The sequence below is a fragment of the Anneissia japonica genome, unplaced genomic scaffold (assembly GCF_011630105.1).
Source record: "Anneissia japonica isolate Jap-2015-1 unplaced genomic scaffold, ASM1163010v1 scaffold284697_len431725_cov185, whole genome shotgun sequence".
Taxonomy (NCBI): domain Eukaryota; kingdom Metazoa; phylum Echinodermata; class Crinoidea; order Comatulida; family Comatulidae; genus Anneissia; species Anneissia japonica.
In genome coordinates, this window is record NW_022717350.1 from 246325 (window position 1) to 272066 (window position 25742).

At 36.1% G+C, this 25742-nt stretch overlaps 3 protein-coding genes across 8 annotated transcripts in view; all 3 read right to left on the bottom strand.

The window, feature by feature from the left end:
• LOC117110184 (cyclic GMP-AMP synthase-like) overlaps positions 1–12322 on the bottom strand; it is a 21160-nt gene extending 8838 nt beyond the window's left edge. Inside the window, exons 1-3 of one of the 6 annotated variants that reach the window (XM_033252801.1) lie at positions 12185–12203; positions 9981–10113; positions 8576–9624 (exon numbers count right to left, since the gene is read on the bottom strand). In XM_033252801.1, the coding sequence (XP_033108692.1) occupies positions 8576–9579 (1004 nt within the window). In that variant the 5' untranslated portion in view covers positions 9580–9624; positions 9981–10113; positions 12185–12203. Of the gene's footprint in view, positions 1–3453; positions 3764–4222; positions 5292–6217; positions 6346–8575; positions 9625–9980; positions 10114–12180 lie in introns of those variants that run through there. The other 5 variants (XM_033252797.1, XM_033252798.1, XM_033252800.1 and 2 more) reach the window with 5 other exon arrangements.
• Positions 7668–21240, bottom strand: LOC117110185 (cyclic GMP-AMP synthase-like). The gene is made up of 4 exons (XM_033252804.1): positions 21113–21240; positions 18991–20044; positions 18196–18469; positions 7668–8239 (listed from the first exon to the last, which is right to left on the bottom strand). The coding sequence occupies exons 2-3, from the start codon at positions 19995–19997 to the stop codon at positions 18208–18210; spliced, it is 1269 nt and encodes a 422-aa protein (XP_033108695.1). The 5' UTR covers positions 19998–20044; positions 21113–21240; the 3' UTR covers positions 7668–8239; positions 18196–18207.
• Positions 21241–22990: 1750 nt separating this feature from the next.
• Positions 22991–25742, bottom strand: part of LOC117110204 (putative nucleotidyltransferase MAB21L1) — a 3163-nt gene continuing 411 nt past the window's right edge. Inside the window, exons 2-3 of the mRNA XM_033252832.1 lie at positions 23831–24871; positions 22991–23252 (exon numbers count right to left, since the gene is read on the bottom strand). Coding sequence (XP_033108723.1) covers positions 22991–23252; positions 23831–24852 — 1284 coding nt within the window. The 5' untranslated portion in view covers positions 24853–24871. The remainder of the gene's footprint in view (positions 23253–23830; positions 24872–25742) is intronic.

The window sequence follows — 25742 nt, forward strand, 5'->3', positions numbered from 1 at the left end:
GGCATAAAAATCGGTCGGAGGGCCAAAATGAATTTCTGATTTAACACCAAGGGCCGCAACCAAACTTTGATCTTTCCAGTGCGCTTCTAAAAACCTCCAAGCACTGCTTTTACACTCACTTTAGTTCCAGTTTTAATATTACTTTTTACATATGATCAGTGTCTGGTCGTAAAAAACAAGGTGTTTTCTAGCCAATGTTGCTTGGCGGGCCGCAAAAAAATCGCTGTCATTTCATTTCATTTCTTTAGGCACGAGGGCCAAGGATATGCCAATAAGTGAACTTAATCACTGCCCTACGTGGCATATCCATTTAACAACAGGGGACTTAATGGACCAGGACACCGGGGTAACCCCCTACTCTTCTCAAATGATGTACCAGGTTCTTTAAAGTGCACACGAGCCAAATGCGTACACTGGGCCTACGGTTTAAAGTCCCTATCCGAGAAGACTTGTTCCACCACCGGACCCATTGGCGAGTGAGCCGTTCGAACCAGCGCCGATATTAGAGCTGAAGGTTACGGTGCCCCTGACTTAAACTGCTCGGCCAATCACCTCAAATAAATGCCTACACTTAAGCAAAGGGGAGGCCTATTCTATTTTTAGCTAACAATAATAACAATTAATCAATTAAAACAATATCACTAGGGGTGTTAGCACTGTAAATTAGATTATACTGATACTCAACATAAACCTACCTCTCTAAAACGTCCGACACGAATCTATTTATTGCATTGCGTAGGCTAATAATGTCGTACTTGGGAATTCCCATATACACTCTCGAACATTCATCAATTGGATTGCCGCCAATGACTATTAATAGTTCTTTTGTCTATAAGTAATAAACTGATATTTGACGGTAGAATACCAGGGGCGGATGTAGGGGTGGGGAGCCTGCCGGTCGCCCCTCCACTTTTTTTTTTTTTTTGGAAAGTGAGAAAAAAAAGCGAAAAAAAAAAGAAAAAGTAAAAAATTATTGATCGAATAAAAAAAAAAAGGTTATTTCCGGGCGTTTTGAAAACAAACATTTTTAGAGGCATGCCCAGCACCCCTAAAATTGTGTTGTCTCTCGATGGGCTCCCTTTTCGGCCCTCTTTTCGGAAATCTCTGGATCCGGCCCTGAATACAGTATATGACTCTGTTTAATCACTTCATCCAATTTTTTGCGCATTATGAAAATAATATTAATAACGTAGTTCACTAAAGCGGTCGTGGAGCGAAGCCCCCGAAAATTTTGACAGTTTAGAGGTTTCAAAGGCTTATTTAATCGATTTTATAGTCTACTAATATGTATAAAATACATATAATTTTTTCTCTCCGACGAATTGTGCTTTTCTCCCCGACGGTGGGGGGGGGGAGCTCTCCCCGCCCCCTCCCATTGGCGCCACCCCTGGATGTGCATTGTTATTCTAAATGTTTTTAACGACGAATAAATGATATAATTTGGATCCAAAAAATTAAGGCCAGGGAGGTAAGAAAATTTATGAATATGGTACCTTTAGATGGCCGGAAATGGAGCTTCACAGACATAAAATTGTGAATATAATTTTCTTTTTATCCCCCCACCCCACTCACTCTTTATCCGCCACTAGATATAATATGATATGTCCTAGCAGTCGATTTTAGACACACATACATGCTGTTGCCCGCGCCCTTGTGGGGCTGAGATAAGAAAATGTATTATTATGGCACGTCTAGATGGCCAGAAATGACACTCACACGCACTTAAAATTGTGAATATAATTTTCTCTTTATCTCCATTTTTATTTACTTTTTTGAAAAATTTGGTGGGGTCTTCCTGGGCCTAAAGAGGGCCCCCACGCATAGGCATTACGCCACTGTCTGACCTGCGCCATGACAAATTGTGCGAGGGTCCAAAAGCAGGAGGATTTCCAAACGAGAATAAAGATTTAGTGAAACCCAGAATGAAGATGAGTTTTGGAAACTCATCTGAAAAAAGAGCCTTGGTGGATGGATTTCTGGAACGTGCGAGAGTGAGTTTTGAATATTATACCCAGGAAAATGTGAACCTTTGGGAATTGGAGGGGGTGCGTCGTTTGACACGACAATTTCTGGTAAATTGTGGCTCAGTCACAAATTAGCGAATGATAAATAAGGCCACCTTTTTCGGTAACCTTTATATATTCAGTCGTTGAAACAAAAACTTATGAAAACTAGGCATGTGGACTATAGAACACTGCATTTTTGAAAGATTTTTTCGACCAGTCTTCTGGCCTTCATCACCATTACTGAGTGCTCAAACAACCTTGTTAACCTGTAAAATTTCTTATAAATCATGCTGTGCAACTTCCAATATAACACATAAAAGTGTGCAATTTTTAACGAGGCAAGAAGAAAAACAAAATGATAAATAACAGAACAATATTCTTTTTCGAGAAAAATACGAGGTATATTTTATTCATCCCTGTGAAATGTATGGAACTGGTTATACAAGGTTATTCAAAACCTGAAACCTACTGGAAAGTATGGCTATATATACTACAAATGTATGAAATTAGATTGAAGTCAATCACGATCTATCTGAAAGGCTCTTACCATCCTAAAAATAATCCTTGCAGAGTTAAAGAGGATTTAAATCTCCCGGTGTTCACTCCAAGTGAAATGAACTAAATTGTACCTAAATTTGTAATTACTGTATGTCTTTAGCAGAAGGAAATAGTGAATGATTATTGGAAAATGTTTTGGCAACAGGCGCCGATCAGCAAGTGTTGGAATGCTTATGTGATAAAACTATTGCATAGGGTGTACTGGGTGATACAATGCCCAATGTCCAGTACAGCAATCATACAAATTATACTTTTTATAAATTAATAAATTTAAATATATACACAATTATGATTATATATCTGTCTCTTATACACATCTTACTCAACATAAACCTACCTCTCTAAAACGTCCGACACGAATCTATTTATTGCATTGCGTAGGCTAATAATATCGTACTTGGGAATTCCCATATACACTCTCGAACATTCATCAATTGGATTGCCGCCAATGACTATTAATAGTTCTTTTGTCTATAAGTAATAAACTGATATTTGACGGTAGAATACCAGGGGCGGATGTAGGGGTGGGGAGCCTGCCGGTCGCCCCTCCACTTTTTTTTTTTTTTTTGGAAAGGGAAAAAAAAAAGCGAAAAAAAAAAGAAAAAGTAAAAAATTATTGATCGAATAAAAAAAAAAAGGTTATTTCCGGGCGTTTTGAAAACAAACATTTTTAGAGGCATGCCCAGCACCCCTAAAATTGTGTTGTCTCTCGATGGGCTCCCTTTTCGGCCCTCTTTTCGGAAATCTCTGGATCCGGCCCTGAATACAGTATATGACTCTGTTTAATCACTTCATCCAATTTTTTGCGCATTATGAAAATAATATTAATAACGTAGTTCACTAAAGCGGTCGTGGAGCGAAGCCCCCGAAAATTTTGACAGTTTCGCATCGCATCGTCATATCAAATTGTAGGGGAAGTATGCTGTGGATTTTTTGCTTTTCCACCTCGCAGTCTCCCAAGCAGATAAATTGTACTCTCTTGCTGGATGTCATAGTATCCCAATGTTTGACCATCTTCTAGGGGTTTGCTCTGAAATGTCAATCGCTGCTGTTCCACGGGTACACCTTCCTTCTTGTATATCTTATATTTTAGTTGTTTAACTGTAGTAGATCGCTGCATGTCCCGGTAAGTGGTAGTTTTGCCATCTGTATTTACGACGAAAATGTCAAATTTGTCTGAATCAGGCTTCTCAAAACCACTGAAAAAGAGAACATAACAGTTTAAATTCAGTTATACTTTAAATTATAAACAAAGGATAAGATATGTACTACAAGATTTCATAATGTTACTATTGTATCACTCTTGTATTGTCTTCTTTGTGGTTTAGCCGTTTAGGACTATTCTTGCAATACATTCCAATATTCCAATAGTTCAATTATGATATATTTAAAAATAAATTCGGTACTGTATATATTTTTAAAGGATTATTTAGATTCTAAAATCGATTACGCTGGTTTGGCTTGCATTCTCCCCCTATCTTCGGCCGAGGAATTTGGATCCCTCCCCGAGCAAGTCCTGGCGCCACTATTACACCACATCGCTGCTTATTTATGGCGCCAATGCTGGCACGTCCGCACACAATAAATAAAGCAGGTATATAATGGGGTATCCAAAACACATAGGCCCAGATTATACTTTTTACAGACTGTCACCTCACCTTTCATGTAACAGGTGATCGATTATGCTCTTATCATCTCGTGTAGCCTTTCTCAACCAGCCGAGTATGTTTTTCAGTGAGTCAGTATCATGTCGGTCAAAGAGATTCACTGATCTGCAAAAGAAGTTTGGCATGTTACGATTTTCAAGGAACTTCATCAATGTATTGAGTAGATCCTCGAATCTGTCAGCCAGGTCTTCCTGATTCCATGTAAGGTCAGGCTGATCGTTGTTGAGATGCAGCAAGCAAGTCTTAAGGTGATATGACGACAACATTCCAATTTGCGATATTCCTCTCCTCTTTTGGATTGTCTTAAGGATTTTTAGACAATCTCGACGGCATTCATTCATCCCATCCATCCCATTGATTATTTCCTTCTCTTGATCGGAAAAACTCTCTCTCCACATACGATCATACACGTTACTTGTGGTATTTCTTAACGAATTAGGAGGGCTTTTGGCGACAAAACTTCGACCGTTTACCTGCAAACAAGGAACAATATCGATAGACAATTCTTTGCTGTAATCGTAGATGACATGTAGTGTGATGGCAGGGCCAGTAGGTCTGAGGTTGATACTGAAATGTCTACCGCCCATGCTGTTGACGGCTTTTTGGACAACCGACTGCATGTTCTGGCGGACTCTTGCTGGAATTAATCCGCCTTGCTCGGTAAAATTATCAAACGTTGCTACAGACGATCCGTGCTGCTTTGTGATCATATAATAACCTGACGTTCCCCGTTGGCTTGAAGTAGTAATTTTCCAGTCACGGTTGTTTAAGTTAAGAGGAACCAGAAGGTCGAACTCATCTGCCTTTATCACCTTCAACCCCTCATATGAGCTTCCCTGATGGAAGATTTGTCCAAAATTGTACGGTGATCCACTGTTGTGTTGCTGAAACTCTCGTTTGATTTCTTCCACTATTTCTCTGGCTCGAGTTTGTTCACTTTGTGGAATCTCGACATAGTCCTTGCGGTACTGCCTTAGCTCCCCGAGCAGCGACATATTTCTGGCTGCACACTTACTTCGAAACAGGTTAAGTACTAAACAATCTGCAATAAAAGAAATTACTATTTTCATTAATAATATTATTATCGTCATCATCATTATTATTAACATTATTATTATTATAATCAAATTATCTTCATAGTTATAATTATAATAATAATTATTATTATGTTAATATTAATAATATTTTAGTCTAATGTCCACCGGGTCGTAGTCAAATTTACGAATGCTGTAGGCCTTCTTTCATGGTGGGTGAATCCCATTGGGAATAGGAGTTTATTTTCCTTTATAGCGTGCCATCTCTATCTTAGAGTAAAACAGAATAAATAAAAAAATAAATAATCTGTTTAAGTCTTGCAATATTACGTAAATCGTTCTTATATCAGAAGCCTCACAATTTCATATCATAAAAGCTACACAAAAAATACATAGGGCCTACTGTAGACATAAATATATTGCCAAATTGATGTAGTGCTTGTTTGATCAATTAAGGATGCATGATGAGATTGCAGGCCTACAATACCGGTGTATGCTTTCTTTGAAACTTCCTTCGATTGTATTAGTCTCTGTAGGCCTACTATAAATGCTGAACTATTATCATCATCATCGTCTTCGTCATCATTATCGTCATCAATCAATCAATCAATCAATCAATCAATCAATTAATGAATCAATATTCTGCTTGTCATCACCTTCGAATAGTATAAACTAAAATTCCAGGCTCTTGTATCTTTGTCTAATGTCTAGCGTGGTCGTAGTCAAATTTACGAATGATGTAGGCCTTCTATTTAATCTATTTTAAAATGGTAATTTGCACAATAAACATCAAACTTGGTGGTTGAAATGAAAAGCCATTATACACATTCCATTTTTTGTTATTATTATTATTACTATGATTATTAAAAAAAGTATATACGGAAAAACACTCGTTTTTTATACAATGTATTATAAATTATATTAAACAAAATACTGTTAGTAAAATTGTTACCTTTATGTGCAGGATCAAGATATCTGAAGACGTGAACAAGTTCGTTCTAAAGGCGGTGTTCCGTTTGTCAGGTTCTGGCTACAGTGGACACCAATGAAATTGCGAATTTAATATAAAGGGGCAATGCGTTATCTGGGGAATTTCCAGTGCAATGATAACGTGCATTGTGTTAAACTGGAATTTCCCCAGACAGCCTACACATTAAAATTGAATTGTTGATTTGTCATTATTAATGAAATCATGTCAATAATTTACAGATAGAAGGCCTTAAATAGGATTTTCTGAAAGAATGACAATCGCGTGTTTTCAGCGAGGGGTCGCGGGTTCGAATCCCACCGGAGACATTTTTTTGGACGTTGAGGAACACTTTCGTTGATTGGTATGCATGACGGGGGCGCCACCCCTATGCGTGATACGTTTATAACATTTTTGCCTACACAAAATATTAAATTTGGGCAGATTATCATCGTTAGTGAATCATGGCCATAAAGTAGAGTAAAAAAGTATATCCTTGCCGGGCCACTAGGGCCCATAGAGCTGGAGCTTATCCCAAGTTTCAAGTAGCATGAATCGGATGAGATTGTGGTGCTCCCCCTGGCAATGTAGATAAAGCGTCTTGCTCAAGGACACAAGAGAATGCAGAGCGAAGGATTGAAATCCAGACCTCGAGGATGGGAAACCAGACAGTTTCAGCTGCACCAAACAGGTAACCGCTTCTACAAAATGGGAAATGCATTACATTTCGCAGAGGAACTATTCAATAGAAATTCAAATTTGTGCCAGTTTATGCCACCACTATCTCTTCCTTCCAGGGTGCACCATCGTCGTCATTGTTGCTTACATCATCATTATCATCATCATCATCATCATCATCATCACCATCATCATCATCTTCATCATCAACCTGGAAACCTCTGTAGAAACAAGCCTTTGGCTTATGTAGTTAAATTTATATAGCGCTTTATACCGAAACGGTTTTAAAGCACTCGAAGTGTGGACTAGATCTTTCAGTAGCTTGCTTCTCTTTTAAGGGTCTCTTCGTGTCTGAGACACACGATAAATCAGTGCCAGCTACTCTTGTCTGTTCGCGACATAGAGCTATCTCCTACAACCATCTTGAATTGATTGTGTTTAGGGCTTTTTGTACCTTTGTAGTTGTATTTAAAACTTGATTTTGATGATTGTGTTCATGTATTCTTGATCATCATCACAGTCATTATTACTATGATCATTACTATCACTATTCACTATCTTCCACCTCCTCCTCCTCAACATCATCACCACCCTCATCATCAACAACATTATCAACATGCTGCATCATTACTGTATTCTTATCATCGTCATCATCATCATCATTATTATTATCATCATCATCGTATATCATATGTTTATTTTTTGTCAAGTACTGGTATGTTTTTTGATGAATCATAACAGAATTAAATTTTATTTGTATTGTCTATTAAAATTCAGTGAATTTTAATAGACGATTTAATAATTCATATCTACATTGAAATACATGAGAATCGGTTGTTTAAAACGAAAAGCTTGATATAATAGGCCTATATACAAATAAGCATATTTACATACACATAAGATATATATGTATATATAATATATATAATCAATAATATAATTACCTTAAAAGTAAGACGCCACATGCACAATGGACCTTTCCACTAAGCCCCGGCCCTTAGATATTGTTGCTAAGGTACCACAAGACGACAGTGTTAAAGCATACGCCAACACGTGCGTTTGTGGGACAACACGTGTGTTTGTGAGACGCGTGCGTATTCCTAGCGCTGTTCTGATTAGTCAGTTGTTAAGTTTGATTGACACTCCGGAAAGGTCAATTACAAAGCAGCAATTCAACAGTCAAACTAAATAAATCTATTATACTGTAGATACATTTACTTATTCTATTTATAGATATCGACTTATATATCTAGACGTTTGTAACACATTAACTACCTCATAATCTCAAAACATTTAGGCCATGTAGAGGGTATATATGCCATAAATTAGATTGATTATTTAAATTCTATAAAATCGAAGAAATAAGCCTCTCATAATTATGTTCCTACAATGCCGGTGCTTTCTGAAACGTCTCCGTTGCACATCTACCGAATTCTGGAAACTTTAGGGACCTAGCCCCCGGCCCGCTTACGCTGGTTTCGCTTGCTTGCCCCGCTATACTTGGTTGAGGATTGGTTTTGCTTGCTTGCCCCGCTATCTTTGGTCGGGCAAACTGTAGTCCCACTAATACACAACATTGCTGCTTGTTTAAGGCGCCAAAGCCGGTTTTCCCTAAGCAATAAAGCAGTATAATGGGATATCTGAAACCGGTACTTTTCGACTCACCTTTCGTGTAACAGGTGATCGATTATGCTCTTATCATCTCGTGTAGCCTTTCTCAACCAGCCGAGTATGTTTTTCAGTGAGTCAGTATCATATCGGTCAAAGAGATTCACTGATCTGCAAAAGAAGTTTGGCATGTTACGATTTTCAAGGAACTCCATCAATGTATTCACTAGATCCTTGAATCTGTCAGCCATATCGTCCTGATGCCACGTAAGGCGAGGTCGATCGTGGTTGAGATGCAGCAAGCAAGTCTTAAGGTGATATGACGACAACATTCCAATTTGCGATATTCCTCTCCTCTTTTGGATTGTCTTAAGGATTTTTAGACAATCTCGACGACATTCATTCATCCCATCCATCCTATTGATTCTTTCCATCTCTTTATTGGAAAAACTCTCTCTCCACATACGATCATACACGTTACTTGTGGTATTTCTTAACGAATCAGGAGGGCTTTTGGCGTAAAATCTTCGACCGTTTAGCTGCAAACAAGGAACAATATCGATGGACAATTCTTTGCCGTAATCGTAGACGACATGTATTGTGATGGCAGGGCCAGTATGTCCGAGGTCGACACTGAAATGTCTACCGCCCATGCTGTTGACGGCTCTTTGGACAACCGACTGCATGTTCTGGCGAACTTTTGCTGGAATTAATCCGCCTTGCTCGGTAAAATTATCAAACGTTGCTACAGACGATGCGTGCTGCTTTGTGATCATATAATAACCTGACGTTCCCCGTTGGCTTGAAGGAGTGATTTTCCAGTCATGGTTGTTTAAGTTGAGAGGAACCAGCAGGTCGAACTCATCTGCCTTTATCACCTTCAACCCCTCATATGAGCTTCCCTGATGGAAGATTTGTCCAAAATTGTACGGTGAACCACTGTTGTATTGCTGAAACTCTCGTTTGATTTCTTCCACTATTTCTCTGGCTCGAATTTGTTCACTTTGTGGAATCTCGACATAGTCCTTGCGGTACTGTCTTAGCTCCCCGAGCAGCGACATATTTCTGGCTGCACACTTACTTCGAAACAGGTTAAAGTAAGAAATCTGCAATAACAATTTTTAATTATATTTTTATTATTGTTGCCGTCGTCGTTGTTTACATTCTTTATTCGTCATGTATTGACTTATTTTAGTGATTAATATGGTCACTTTATAAGATATATTATATTATATATATTATTCCATTATATTTAGTGAACATGCGCGTTTGGTATCAGCCGCACTTACTTAAGTGTATGTTTCATTTGTCTATCCTGAATATTACTCTGCTCCATTAACGTACTCACGTATTTTTTAACGTGACAATTCCTCTTCCAGTATTTTTTAATATAAAATTATTTTTATGATATTTTAATCGACATATAGGAACTCAAAAAACGCTATCAAGGTAAGACACTTACAAGAATGGTGTACGATTTATTTCTTCCAGATTTGTGCTCGAGTCTGGGCGGTAAATCGTTGGTCCTTATTCAAATTAGTATGTTTGTGATGAAAATTTAACACAATTATTTCAATGATGAAGATTTGATTGGCCTAAACGAAGATAAACATGTGATAAGTTCTTTTACATGTTTTCATTCTCCGACAAAATCTGTTTCTCTGAGGCCCCACCCCGCTGACGCCATCTCTGCAGTGACCACATGGGTTCGGGCCTAGAACAATCGATTAAAATGGTTGACAGTAGAATATGGATCTAGACCACATTGCCGAATATTTTTTTCTTGACAGAGTATGACATTATGGAATATATTAAAGCCCCTTTCCCGGCAAAATTTCAGTTGTTAAGAAAAATCTGATTTTTATATATGTTACACAATTTATAAATATAATACGAAATTGCTAGTTTAACAGAAATTAAACATTTCTAAACATGAAGAAAATGTAAAACACAAAAAATAAACGCGGATTAATTTTTTATGCTTGATTTTGCGATAGGCCTGCGAAGAAATAGTAGTAATACATTAGCCTATCAAAACTGTGCTAGGCTAGGCCCCTAGCCTTACTTCGATTTCTGTTATCAGACATAAAAACGGCCGATATGATATATTCCGTTGCTAGTATTGACACTTTATGAAATATAATATTTCATTGGAATTATTTCAAATTTGTTTAAAAAAAATGATTCTGACGGATATTTTGACAATTAAACAAACATATCTCAGGCCTACTCGATCGACCGCAGTGTGCGAGATGCGAAGTACAAAAAACTAATCTCATTAAAGATTGCATTGACTGTATAAAGAAGAAAAATACTGTATACGGTACCACACACAAAAGCCGGAGCATTCCAGCGGGTGCGATTTACAACCTCTGAATCTGCCTAGTACTGTATTACAAAGAATTCGTCGAGAAAATGGTAATCTCTATTTCTTATTTTTTTAAAATCATTTTGCGTAAAAATAAATTTATGCCAATAGGCCTATATTTTTATGGCTTATGATAACTAGAGTAATAGATATGCATATTTTCTAAATAAAATTCTTTTTTCAGTAAAATTTTGCCTGGAATGGGGCTTCAATTTTTTTCAAGGAAACATAACCGTCCAAAATGCACATCCATGAAAGACACGTATGGCAGTGGGTACGGCGTTGGGGATTGCCTAGTATGCCTAAGGAGGTACCTCCTTGGTATGCCGAATATTGCAAGGGCAGATTCAGGGGGTGGGATGGGGATGTCGGCGACGTGTGGGAGTTATAAAAAAATGGAATAAAAAGGACAATTATATTAACATTTAAGTCTCTGAGAATGCCATTTCTTCTTATCTATAGAGGTGCCATAATCATACATTTTCTTATATGGTAGGACTCACTTGGTGTAGACACTCCGTCACGTCCCTCCATGGCCCCCTTATTTCGAATTCCTGGATCCGCCACAGATCTTCCAGAACTCTATTTCTCAAATATTAATTTATTCACACAATAATATTTTAGTTTTAGACCCTATTATCTGCAAAAACTATTACTGCGCGCGCCAATGATTGTTTATTAATACAATATGATTTCCAAGCTGCGTTTTTTAGCTTAAATCACAGCTCCATTACGATTATTATAACATGTTCATATTCGAGCACTAATTTATTATTATTATTATTATTATTATTATTATTATTATTATTATTATTATTATTGTTGTTGATTTCTGTAAAAATTAAAAAGCATATTACAGTATTCCTTTGTTAATGTGATCTTTAAATGTTTTGTTTAGTATTTCTATCATTGATGGAAAGCTCTACGCACCCCTCTATTTTAAATTCCTGGATCCACCACTGCAGAACACAAACTAGGAATATCACTTTTTGGCGGTAAAGGATTATCTAACTTTGAGTATTTATCCAATAGGCATACGGCTCTTGATCCCCGACCTGCCCGTCATGTTTACCAAACCACTGCTGCTGCGAATCTCTTGTTGTTTTTACCCACGACGGTGAAGGTAGAATAGGATAGTCGTCGAAATGCTTTAGCATATTGGGTCAACGTTCGGCAAAGTGGCGTTTAGCAAACTGTGTTTCGTGATTTTTGAGGATCCTGTCACTCAATGACGACCATGTTTCTTCAGAAGATGGTATTACCTGTCTCTTATACACTGATACACAACACCTACCTACCTTTAAATGCCTTCCCTCAACTACAAAAAATGTTCCGACGAATGATTAAACACGGCATCACACGATCTATATTGCATTGCGTAAGCAAAATAATAAAGTAGGGAATTCCCTTATACACTCTAGAACATTCGGTTACTGGCATGCCTCCAATGAATATTTATGACGTTTATCTAGTTTAATTTGACAGTGGACTACAGCATATGCCTATAAATAGAGTATTTTTGTATTTGTATTTTGTATTTGTTTATAGACCGTGACTCTCTTCCTTTTTTTCAAAATAGACCTACCTCTAAACACCCGGCACGGTGTATTTATTGCATTGCATAGGCAAAATATTGTAAATGGGAATTACCATAATATACATTCTAGAATATTCGATTAAATCTGATATTTGACAGTAGAATATGGATCTAGACCACATTGCCAAAGCTTAATTGTTTGCCGAATATTGCAAGGACAGATTCAGGGGGTGGGAGTGTTGGCGACGCCCAAAATTTATTAAAAAAATGGAATTAAAAAGACAATTATATTCAAATTTAAATCTGAGAGTGTCATCTCCTCTTATCTAGAAGTTAATCATGCATTTTCTTACCATGGTGGGGCTCACTTGGTGTAGACACTCCATCTGTCCATCCATGGCCCCTTATATCGAATTTCTGGATCCCCGCAGATCTTCCGAAACCCCATTTGTGAAATATCACACAAAATTTTAGTTTTAGACCCTATTATCTACAAAAACTATTACTGGGCCAATGATTATTAATACAATATGATTTCTCTGCTGCGCTCTTCTAGCTTAACCGCAGCTCCATTTGTGTGAATGTTTCAGTCAGTTGTATAAGAGAAACTACCTGGGGGTTAGATCTGCATTATTATACCATGTCTCCGTGGTCTAATGCGTACGATACTTACCTTGATAGAGAGAGGTTGCGGGTTCGCTCTCCAGAGAATTTTTTTCATACAGCTGATATAAAGGAACTTTTCGTTGATGACTAGGTCTATGCTTGATACCATTATTGTAACATGTTCCTATTCGAGCACTTATTATTATTATTATTATTATTATTATTATTATTATTATTATTATTATTATTATTATTATCATAATTTTTTTTATTAACTCACCCACTTAACAATTTCTTAACAATTAGTAAATATGGCAGAATAATTCCTTTATTTAAAACGTACCAACCGTCATAAACACTCATTTTTACCATATGCAATCTTTAACGAACACTTCAGTAGATAATCTCATCATCAATCTTATCTACTGTATTTCACTATACTACATTCCATGCCATATTCCTCTCCTGTACCTCACAATATAGTTCAACCTTGTTTTATTCCCATGTGTATATATTGTTATATTCATATTTAATATTATATGTGTCAATTTTTGTATTGTATATTGTAGTGATGTTTTCGATTTCTACTGTTTGTTATCAACTCAAAGAAAAAAATCTCGTATATATGTACTATGTATGAAGAAAATATATCTTGAATCTTGATTATTATTATTATTATTATTATTATTTTATTATATATATATATGTATATAATATATATATACTTACATTATTATTATTGTTATGTATATATGTATATATATATACATATGTTATGAAAGAATGTTAATTTATTTAAATTAGTTCTTTGTTAATGTTTAAAGTTACACATTTCTGTAAAAATTAAAAAGCATATTACAGTATTCCTTTGTTAATGTGATCTTTACCTCCGATATTTCATCATTACGAATTAATTTAAATGTTTTGTTTAGTATTTCTATCATTGATGGAAAGCTCTACGTACCCCTCTATTTTAAATTCCTGGATCCACCATTGCAGAACACAAACTAGGTATATCACTTTTTGGCGGTAAAGGATTATCTAACTTTGAGTATTATCCAATAGGCATACGGCTCTTGATCCCCGACCTGCCCGTCATGTTTATCAAACCACTGCTGCTGCGAATCCCTGGTTGTTTTACCCACGACGGTGAAGGTAGAATAGGATAGTCGTCGAAATGCTTTAGCATATTGGGTCAACGTTCGGCAAAGTGGCGTTTAGCAAACTGTGTTTCGTGATTTTTGAGGATCCTGTCACTCAATGACGACCATGTTTCTTCAGAAGATGGTATTACAACACGGTAACAGTTACTGGTTTCGGCAAATTCGACACGGCAATCTGGCATTCGGTAAACTGGTCGGACACGGAAAGGATTGGCAATTGGCCTGCTCCCGATAATGCCTTTGGCAGCGGTCTCCTTTAATGCTGTCAGTACCCTCATTTTTAGATTATTAATTAGAACGTTTTGTGAAGGCCAATTAATACGACCAAAAAACTCTCAAATTAACATTTAATCATATATTTATTTCTCAGACAAATATCAACTACCAAAATATGTATAGGCTCTACAGGCCTAATACAAAAATAGTATTCCTAGTACACGCTGAATGCCTGGTTAGTAGCCCAGGCCTATCAAGAGACTTTCTAAATAACTCAATATTAATATAGTATATAATGTACATACACCACATGTCACGCCAATTACAAAACATCAGTAACAATCATACACCATGTATGTATGTAATTTTTGTACCGCGACATTTTTTTTGGATACAAAACGCTACAATTACAGTTACAAATTAATAAATTATAAACTAATATATCTAAACATTTGGTTTGGCCATCTGCATAAACAGCAGAAGGTTCCGGGTTCGAAATCCCGGTGTTTGGGGGCAACCTATTTTACACTCGCAGATTCCTCTTTAGAACTAACGTTCAACATTTTTTATTACAGCATTACCGCAAGAGGGCTTCGATATCTATGCACCATGATTTATAAATAATAATAATAATAATAATAATAATAATAATAATAATAATAATAATGTCATCTTATAAGGCGCACGTATTTATCTATTGGTAGAGTGCTCACAGCGCCGTTTTCCACCTGTAGAGTGTACATGTAGCGTTTTTTTTTTCTGATTTCTTATTTTGAATTAATTTTAATTATTTATTTATAGGCATACATTTACATTTATATGTAAATATACACATATATATAGTATTTAGAAATAATATATCTCATTAATCGCCTCGTAATTTCAAAACATTGTAAGGTATGTTATAAATTCGGTGACTATTTCCACCATTCCACCCCGCAGTCTCCCAAGCAGATAAATTGTACTCCCCTGTTGGATGCCATAGTCTTCCAATGTTTGACCATCTTCTAGGGGTCTGCTCTGAAATGTCAATCGCTGTTGATCTATAGGCATACCTTCCTTTTTTGATATCTCGACTTTTAGTTGTCTCACAGTAGTAGATCTCTACATGTTACGGTAATTAATGGTTTTACCATCTGTATTGACTACAAAAATGTCAAAGTTGTCTGAATTAGGCTCCATAAAACCACTGAAAAGAGAATATAAATAAATAACAGTTGAAGTTTAATTATATTCTACACTTTAATGTACAAACAATGGATAATAATGTACTGTAAGATTATCATTGCATAACGTCACCTTAATGAATAATGTGAATCCTTCTTCTTATTGTTTTTCAATACATTTATAGTCCAATATTTACAGTGCCCTTAGCTACTTCCCATGATATTTATATATTTTCGAGGCGTTCGATGCCTCGATGTTTTGATTTTCAGATCAAAAGTAACTTGAAGCTGGTTTTAAGTGAATTTATTCGAAAATTTTATCTATACGCATGCGCAATTGAGAAATCTCATGATGAAAATTTAACTGCGTTCCAGTAAAAAATAAAATCCAATGAAACTGTTATTTCGTCTAATGAAAAACGGCTTTTACACTAAGCGAATTCATTCGCCCGAATCGAAAGCGTAGGTTCATGTGTATTCACATTTTCTATAGGAGATTTTCGCTTCAGCAAAACAGGTTCATAGGCAAGATTTTCGATGGGGAGGTGTGTTTTGTGAGCGAAACGGACCTTAGGATGAGGGGTCCAACAGGACCCTGTGGAGGCGGGGAAAAGCCCCCAGAAACCCTGACAAATTAGCATTTTGAGCGCTTTGTAAGTGCATTTCTATTTTCTTTAAATTTGTATTCGGTGTTTTTTAGGGACCTAAATTTGTAATTTTTTGTGTCCTTTACATCCTGTGGGCCTACAGATGACATTTAATTGTTCATAATGGATTTGTGAATATTCTATTTAAATTTTCATTTATTTAGGTGTTGCAGGGACCTGAAGAAACAACATTTTTTTTTTATGTCCTTTGCATATATGTTATAGGTCTACAGATACAATTTGTTACCATGGATCAATCAATCACTGTAGCTTATAACCTCCAACAAATTTCGTACCGGTTATTAAAAATCAACGGTTAGAAGTGCTGGCAAAAGAGCATTTCACAATAATTAGTTCTCAAACCCATTCGTGAATATTCTATTAAAATGTTTATTAATTTGTGTTTTGAAGAAGTCCCGTTACACTGTATGTCATTCATATCTCAGTAGGCCTATATAACATTGAACGTGTAATCATCGTAGCTGATCATTCCAACAATTTCATACCATAGCTATTAAAAATCAACTTTCAGAAGAGCAGACAAATATAAAATGAGATGCATACTATTTATTTAGCAATAATTAGGAGCAATTTTGTGAAATAATAGGTTGAATAAAGTGGACCTTTTAGAATTTGGGTGGAGAGGGGTGCGTCCGCACCCTCTGCACCCACTGCCTACGGGCCTGCAAAATCGGTAGTTCGAATTGTTTCTACTTTTTGCGAAGCGAAAAAATGCGCAAACAATCAGAGCCGACGGTTTCGATTCGAGCGAATTAATTCTCCTAGTGTAAAACCGACTTTCCCATGATTTTAAAGGTTCTAAAATCTATTAATCAGGTAACCGCCTCTACAAAATGGGAAATGCATTACATTTCGCAGAGGAACTATTCAATATAAATTCAAATTTGTGCCAGTTTATGCCACCACTATCTCTTCCTTCCAGGGTGCACCATCGTCGTCATTGTTGCTTACATCATCATTATCATCATCATCATCTTCATCATCATCACCATCATCATCATCTTCATCATCAACCTGGGGACCTCTGTAGAAACAAGCCTCTGGCTTATGTAGTTAGATTTATATAGCGCTTTATACCGAAACGGTTTTAAAGCGCTCGAAGTGTGGACTAGATCTTTCAGTAGCTTGCTTCTCTTTTAAGGGTCTCTTCGTGTCTGAGACACACGATATATCAGTGCCAGCTACTCTTGTCTGTTCGCAACATAGAGCTATCTCCTACAACCATCTTGAATTGATTGTGTTTATGGCTTTTTGGAGCTTTGTAGTTGTATTTAAAACTTGATTTTGATGATTGTGTTCATGTATTCTTGATCATCATCACAGTCATTATTACTATGATCATTATTATCACTATTCACTATCTTCCACCTCCTCCTCCTCAACATCATCACCCTCATCATCAACAACATTATCAACATGCTGCATCATTACTGTATTCTTATCATCGTCATCATCATCATCATTATTATTATCATCATCATCGTATATCATATGTTTATTTTTTGTCAAGTACTGGTATATTTTTTGATGAATCATAACACAATTGAATTTTATTTGTATTGTCTATTAAAATTCAGTGAATTTTAATAGACTTTTTACTAATTCATATCTACATGGGAATACATGAGAATCGGTTGTTTAAAACGAAAAGCTTGATATAATAGGCATATATACAAATAAGCATATTTACATACACATAAGATATATATATATATATATGTATATATAATATATATAATCAATAATATAATTACCTTAAATGTAAGACGCCACATACACAATTACAAAGCAGCAATTCAACAGTCATACTAAATAAATCTATTATACTGTAGATACATTTACTTATTCTATTTATAGATATCGACTTATATATCTAGACGTTTGTAACACATTAACTACCTCATAATCTCAAAACATTTAGGCCATGTAGAGGGTATATATGCCATAAATTAGATTTGTCCACGATTATCCACCTCGCAATCTCCCAAGCAGGTAAAGTGTACTCCCTTGCTGGATGCCATAATAACCCAATGTTTGATTATCTTGTAGGTTTCTGCTCTGATATGTCAATTGCTGCTGGTCTACGGGTATTCCTTCCTTCTCGTTTATCTTGGCCTTTAGTTGTTTCACTTTAGTCGATCTCTGCATGTTAGAGTAAGTTTTAGTTTTGCCATTTTGATTTTTGACCTCAATCTGAAAGTTGTCTGGAGTAGGCTTCACAAAATCCCTGAAAAAAAGAATAGCTTATTACATTAAATTATCTAATTATATTCTGCAGTAAAAATTATAAACATTAGAAGATAAAATCTATTGTATATATTGTATAACTTTACAAATGTATCATGCTTGTCTTTTTTTTTTCATTATTGGTATTATATCATTTGCTTAAATATGATATAATATATATATATATATATATATGATATTATACAGCTTATTGCATGCAAAGTTTCGGTTTTTAGATTAAAATGTACTTTAAATAATTTTGTAAGGATTATTTAAATTCTATAAAATCGAAGAAATAAGCCTCTCATAATTATGTTCCTACAATGCCGGGGCTTTCTGAAACGTCTCCGTTGCTCATCTACCGAATTCTTGTTTCGCTTGCTTGCCCCGCTATCTTTGGTCGGGCAAACTGTAGTCCCACAAATACACAACATTGCTGCTTGTTTAAGGCGCCAAAGCCGGTTTTCCCTAAGCAATAAAGCAGTATAATGGGATATCTGAAACCGGTAATTTTCGACTCACCTTTGTAACAGGTGATCGATTATGCTCTTATCATCATGTGTAGCCTTTCTCAACCAGGCGAGTATGTTTTTCAGTGAGTCAGGATCATATCGGTCAAAGAGATTCACTGAACTGCAAAAGAAGTTTGGCATGCTACCATTTTTAAGAAACTTCATCAATGTATTGAGCAGATCCTTGAATCTATCAGCCAGGTCTTCCTGATTCCATGTAAGGTTAGGCTGATCGTGGTTGAGATGCAGCAAGCAAGTCTTAAGGTGATATGATGACAACATTCCAATTTGCGATATTCCTCTCCTCTTTTGAATTGTCTTGAGGATTTTCAGACAATCTCGACGACATTCGTTCATCCCATCCATTTGAGTGATTATTGCCTTCTCTTGTTTGGAGAAACTCTCTCTCCACATACGATCATACACGTTACTTGTGGTATCTCTTAACGAATTAGAAGGGCTTTTGGCGACAAAACTTCGACCGTTCAGCTGCAAACAAGGAACAATGTCGATGTCGATGGACAATTCTTTGCTGTAATCGTAGACGACATGTAGTGTGATGGCAGGGCCAGTAGGTCTGAGGTTGATACTGAAATGTCTACCGCCCATGCTGTTGACGGCTTTTTGGACAACCGACTGCATGTTCTGGCGGACTTTTGCTGGAATTAATCCGCCTTGCTCGGTAAAATTATCAAACGTTGCTACAGACGATCCGTGCTGCTTTGTAATCATATAATAACCTGACGTTCCCCGTTGGCTTGAAGTAGTAATTTTCCAGTCATGGTTGTTTAAGTTAAGAGTAACCAGAAGGTCGAACTCATCTGCCTTTATTACCTTCAACCCCTCATATGAGCTCCCCTGATGGACGATTTGTCCAAAATTGTACGGTGATCCATTGTTGTGTTGCTGAAACTCTCGTTTGATTTCTTTCACTATTTCTTTGGCTCGAGTTTGTTCACTTTGTGGAATCTCGACATAGTCCTTGCGGTACTGTCTTAGCTCCCCGAGCAGCGACATATTTCTGGCTGCACACTTACTTCGAAACAGGTTAAGTACTAAACAATCTGCAATAAAAGAAATTACCATTTTCATTAATAATATTATTATCGTCATCATTATTATTATTAACATTATTATTATTATAATCAAATTATCTTCATAGTTATAATTATAATAATAATTATTATTATGTTAATATTAATAATATTTTAGTCTAATGTCCACCGGGTCGTAGTCAAATTTACGAATGTTGTAGGCCTTCTTTCATGGTAGGTGAATCCCATTGGGAATAGGAGTTTATTTTCCTTTATAGCGTGCCATCTCTATCTTAGAGTAAAACAGAATAAATAAAAAAATAAATAATCTGTTTAAGTCTTGCAATATTACGTAAAATCGTTCTTATATCAGAAGCCTCACAATTTTATATCATAAAAGCTACACAAAAAATACATAGGGCCTACTGTAGACATAAATATATTGCCAAATTGATGTAGTGCTTGTTTGTCAATTAAGGATGCATGATGAGATTGCAGGCCTACAATACCGGTGTATGCTTTCTTTGAAACTTCCTTCGATTGTATTAGTCTCTGTAGGCCTACTATAAATGCTGAACTATTATCATCATCATCGTCTTCGTCATCATTATCGTCATCAATCAATCAATCAATCAATCAATCAATCAATTAATGAATCAATATTCTGCTTGTCATCACCTTCGAATAGTATAAACTAAAATGCCAGGCTCTTGTATCTTTGTCTAATGTCCAGCGTGGTCGTAGTCAAATTTACGAATGATGTAGGCCTGCGTTTATACTACACACATAACTTTGGCGGGCTGAGAATGCGGATATTGGTGTGTTGTATAAACGGGCCCTTTGTCTAATGTCCAGCGTGGTCGTAGTCAAATTTACGAATGATGTAGGCCTTCTATTTAATCTATTTTAAAATGGTAATTTGCACAATAAACATCAAACGTTGGTGGTTGAAATGAAAAGCCATTATACACATTCCATTTTTTGGTTATTATTATTATTACTATGATTATAAAAAAAAGTATATACGGAAAAACACTCGTTTTTTATACAATGTATTATAAATTATATTAAACAAAATACTGTTAGTAAAATTGTTACCTTTATGTGCAGGATCAAGATATCTGAAGACGTGAACAAGTTCGTTCTAAAGGCGGTGTTCCGTTTGTCAGGTTCTGGCTACAGTGGACACCAATGAAATTGCGAATTTAATATAAAGGGGCAATGCGTTATCTGGGGAATTTCCAGTGCAATGATAACGTGCATTGTGTTAAACTGGAATTTCCCCAGACAGCCTACACATTAAAATTGAATTGTTGATTTGTCATTATTAATGAAATCATGTCAATAATTTACAAATAGAAGGCCTTAAATGGGATTTTCTGAAAGAATGACAATCGCGTGTTTTCAGCAATGGGTCGCGGGTTCGAATCCCACCGGAGACATTTTTTTTTTACGTTGAGGAACACTTTCGTTGATTGGTATGCATGACGGGGGAGCCACCCCTATGCGTGATACGTTTATAACATTTTTGCCTACACAAAATATTAAATTTGGGCAGATTATCATCGTTAGTGAATCATGGCCATAAAGTAGAGTAAAAAGTATATCCTTGCCGGGCCACTAGGGCCCATAGACCTGGAGCTTATCCCAAGTTTCAAGTAGCGTGAATCGGATGAGATTGTGGTGCTCCCCTGGCAATGTAGATAAAGTGTATTGCTCAAGGACACAAGAGAATGCAGAGCCAAGGATTGAAATCCAGACCTCGAGGATGGGAAACCAGACAGTTTCAGCTGCACCAAACAGGTAACCGCCTCTACAAAATGGGAAATGCATTACATTTCGCAGAGGAACTATTCAATAGAAATTCAAATTTGTGCCAGTTTATGCCACCACTATCTCTTCCTTCCAGGTGCACCATCGTCGTCATTGTTGCTTACATCATCATTATCATCATCATCATCATCATCATCACCATCATCATCATCATCTTCATCATCAACCTGGGGACCTCTGTAGAAACAAGCCTTTGGCTTATGTAGTTAAATTTATATAGCGCTTTATAACGAAACGGTTTCAAAGCACTCGAAGTGTGGACTAGATCTTTCAGTAGCTTGCTTCTCTTTTAAGGGTCTCTTCGTGTCTGAGACACACGATAAATCAGTGCCAGCTACTCTTGTCTGTTCGCAACATAGAGCTATCTCCTACAACCATCTTGAATTGATTGTGTTTAGGGCTTTTTGTACCTCTGTAGTTGTATTTAATGTACCTTTGTAGTTGTATTTAAAACTTGATTTTGATGATTGTGTTCATGTATTCTTGATCATCATCACAGTCATTATTACTATGATCATTACTATCACTATTCACTATCTTCCACCTCCTCCTCCTCCTCAACATCATCACCCTCATCATCAACAACATTATCAACATGCTGCATCATTACTGTATTCGTATCATCGTCATCATCATCATTATTATTATCATCATCATCGTATATCATATGTTTATTTTTTGTCAAGTACTAGTATGTTTTTTGATGAATCATAACAGAATTAAATTTTATTTGTATTGTCTATTAAAATTCAGTGAATTTTAATAGACTTTTTACTAATTCATATCTACATGGGAATACATGAGAATCGGTTGTTTAAAACGAAAAGCTTGATATAATAGGCATATATACAAATAAGCATATTTACATACACATAAGATATATATATATATATATATGTATATATAATATATATAATCAATAATATAATTACCTTAAATGTAAGACGCCACATACACAATTACAAAGCAGCAATTCAACAGTCATACTAAATAAATCTAGTATACTGTAGATACATTTACTTATTCTATTTATAGATATCGACTTATATATCTAGACGTTTGTAACACATTAACTACCTCATAATCTCAAAACATTTAGGCCATGTAGAGGGTATATATGCCATAAATTAGATTTGTCCACGATTATCCACCTCGCAATCTCCCAAGCAGGTAAAGTGTACTCCCTTGCTGGATGCCATAATAACCCAATGTTCGATCATCTTGTAGGGTTTTGCTCTGATATTGCAATCGCTGCTGGTCTGTGGGTATTCCTTCATTCTCGTATATCTTGGTCTTTAGTTGTTTCACTTTAGTCGATCTCTGCATGTTAGAGTAAGTTTTAGTTTTGCCATTTTGATTTTTGACCTCAATCTGAAAGTTGTCCGGAGTAGGCTTCACAAAATCCCTGAAAAAAAGAATAGCTTATTACATTAAATTAGCTAGTTATATTCTACAATAAAAATTATAAATATTAGAAGATAAAATCTATTGTATACTGTATAACTTTACAAATATATCATGCTTGTCTTTTTTGTTTTTTCATTATTGGTATTATATTTGCATTACATTTCTATAGTCTCATTTGGTTAAATATGATATATATATATATAAATATTGTACAGCCTATTGCATGCAAAGTTTTGGTTTTTAGATTAAAATGTACTTCGATAATTTTTAAGGATTATTTAAATTCTATAAAATCGAAGAAATAAGCCTCTCATATGTTCCTACAATGCCGGGGCTTTCTGTTACGTCTTTGTTGCACATCAACCGAATATTCACTTCTGGAAACTTTAGGGACCTAGCCCCCGGCCCGTTTGCGATGGTTTCGTTTGCTTGCTCCGCCAAATTTGGTCGAGGACTAATACACAACACTGCTGCTTATTTAAGGCGTCAAAGTCGGTTTTCCGTAAGCAATAAAGCAGTATAATTGGATATCTGAAACACATGCCTAGATTATACCATCTGTACTTTTCGACTCACCTTTCATGTAACAGGTGATCGATTATACTCTCATCATTATGTTTAGCCTTTCTTAACCATCTGAGTATGTTTTCCAGTGAGCCATTATCATATCGGTCAAACAGATTCACTGATCTGCAAAAGAAGTTTGGCATGTTACGATTTTTAAGGAACTCCATCAATGTATTGAGCAGATCCTTGAATCTATCAGCCAGGTCTTCCTGATTCCATGTAAGGTCAAGCTGATCGTGGTTGAGATGCAGCAAGCAAGTCTTAAGGTGATATGATGACAACATTCCAATTTGCGATTTTCCTCTCCTCTTTTGAATTGTCTTGAGGATTTTCAGACAATCTCGACGACATTCGTTCATCCCATCCATCCCATTGATTTTTTCCTTCTCTTGATCGGAAAAACTCTCTCTCCACATACGATCATACACGTTACTTGTGGTGTCTCTTAACGAATTAGAAGGGCTTTTGGCGACAAAACTTCGACCGTTCAGCTGCAAACAAGGAACAATGTCGATGGACAATTCTTTGCTGTGATCGTAGACTACATGTAGAGTGATGGCTGGGCCAGAAGGCCTAAGGTTGATACTAAAATTTCTACCGCTCATGCTGTTGACGGCTCTTTGGACCACCGACTGCATGTTCTGCCGCACTTTTGCTGGAATTAATTCACGTTGCTCGGTAAAATTATCACACGTTGTAACAGCTGATCCGTGCTGCTTTGTGATCATATAATAACCTGAGGTTCCCTGTTGACTTGAAGTAGCGATTATCCAGTCATGGTTGTTTAAGTTAAGAGGAACCAAAAGGTCGAACTCATCTGCCTTTATCACCTTCAACCCCTCATATGAGCTCCCCTGATGGAAGATTTGTCTAAAATTGTATGGTGATCCACTGTTGTATTGTTGAAATTTTTGCTTGATATCTTGCACGATTGCTTTGGCTCGAGTTTGCTCATCATGTGGAATGTCTACATACTTTATTCTGTACTGCCTTAGCTCACTGAGCAGCGACTGATTTCGGGCTGCACACATACTGCTAAAAGTAACAAATCTGCAATAAAAATTATTTGTATTTGTGTTATTGTTGCTGTCGTCGTTGTTTACATTATTTATTCGTCACGTATTGACTTATTTTAGTGATTAATGTGGTCACGTGACTTTATAAGATATATTGTATATATTATTCCATTATGTTTAGTGAAAATGCGTGTTTGGTGTCAGCCGCACTTACCACTTACTTAAGTATACATTCCATTTGTCTATATTGAATATTACTCTGCTCCTCCAACGTACTCACGTAATTTTGAGCATGACAATTTCTCTTCCAATATTTATTAATATAAAATTATTTTCTTATGATATTTAAATCGACAGAAATAACTCAAATAAAAAACGCTAATATCATGGTAAGACACTTAAAAGAATGGTGCTACGATTTATTTCTTCCAGATCTGTGCTCGCGTCTGGACTGAATCGTCGGTCCTTACTCAAATTAGTGTATGTTTGTGATGAAAATTTAACACAATTATTTAAATGAAGAAGATTTAATTTTCCTAAACGAAAATAAACATTTGATAATTTCTTTTACATATTTTCATTCTCCGACAAAATCTGTTTCCCTGACGCCCACCCCGCTGACGCCACCTTTGCAGTGACCACATGGGTTCGGGCATAGAGCAATCGATTAAAATGGTTGACAGTAGAATATGGATCTAGACCACATTGCCGAATAATTTTTTCTTGACAGAATCTGACATTATGGAATATAGTCCCACTCCCGGCTAAATTTCTAAGCTGCGCTTTTTCATCTTAAACCACAGCTCCATTACGATTATTATAACATGTTCCTATGTTCCTATTCGAGCACTAATTTATTATTATTATTGTTGTTGTTGCTGATGTTGTTATTATTTATATATATA

Coding starts and splice junctions, on each gene's coding strand:
- LOC117110185 (XM_033252804.1), bottom strand. CDS start 19,997: ATGTCGCTGCTCGGGGAGCTAAGACAGTACCGCAAGGACTATGTCGAG. Junction 18,470..18,990: donor ATCGATCACCTGTTACAAAG/GTGAGTCGAAAA, acceptor TCTTTTTTTCAG/GGATTTTGTGAAGCCTACTC.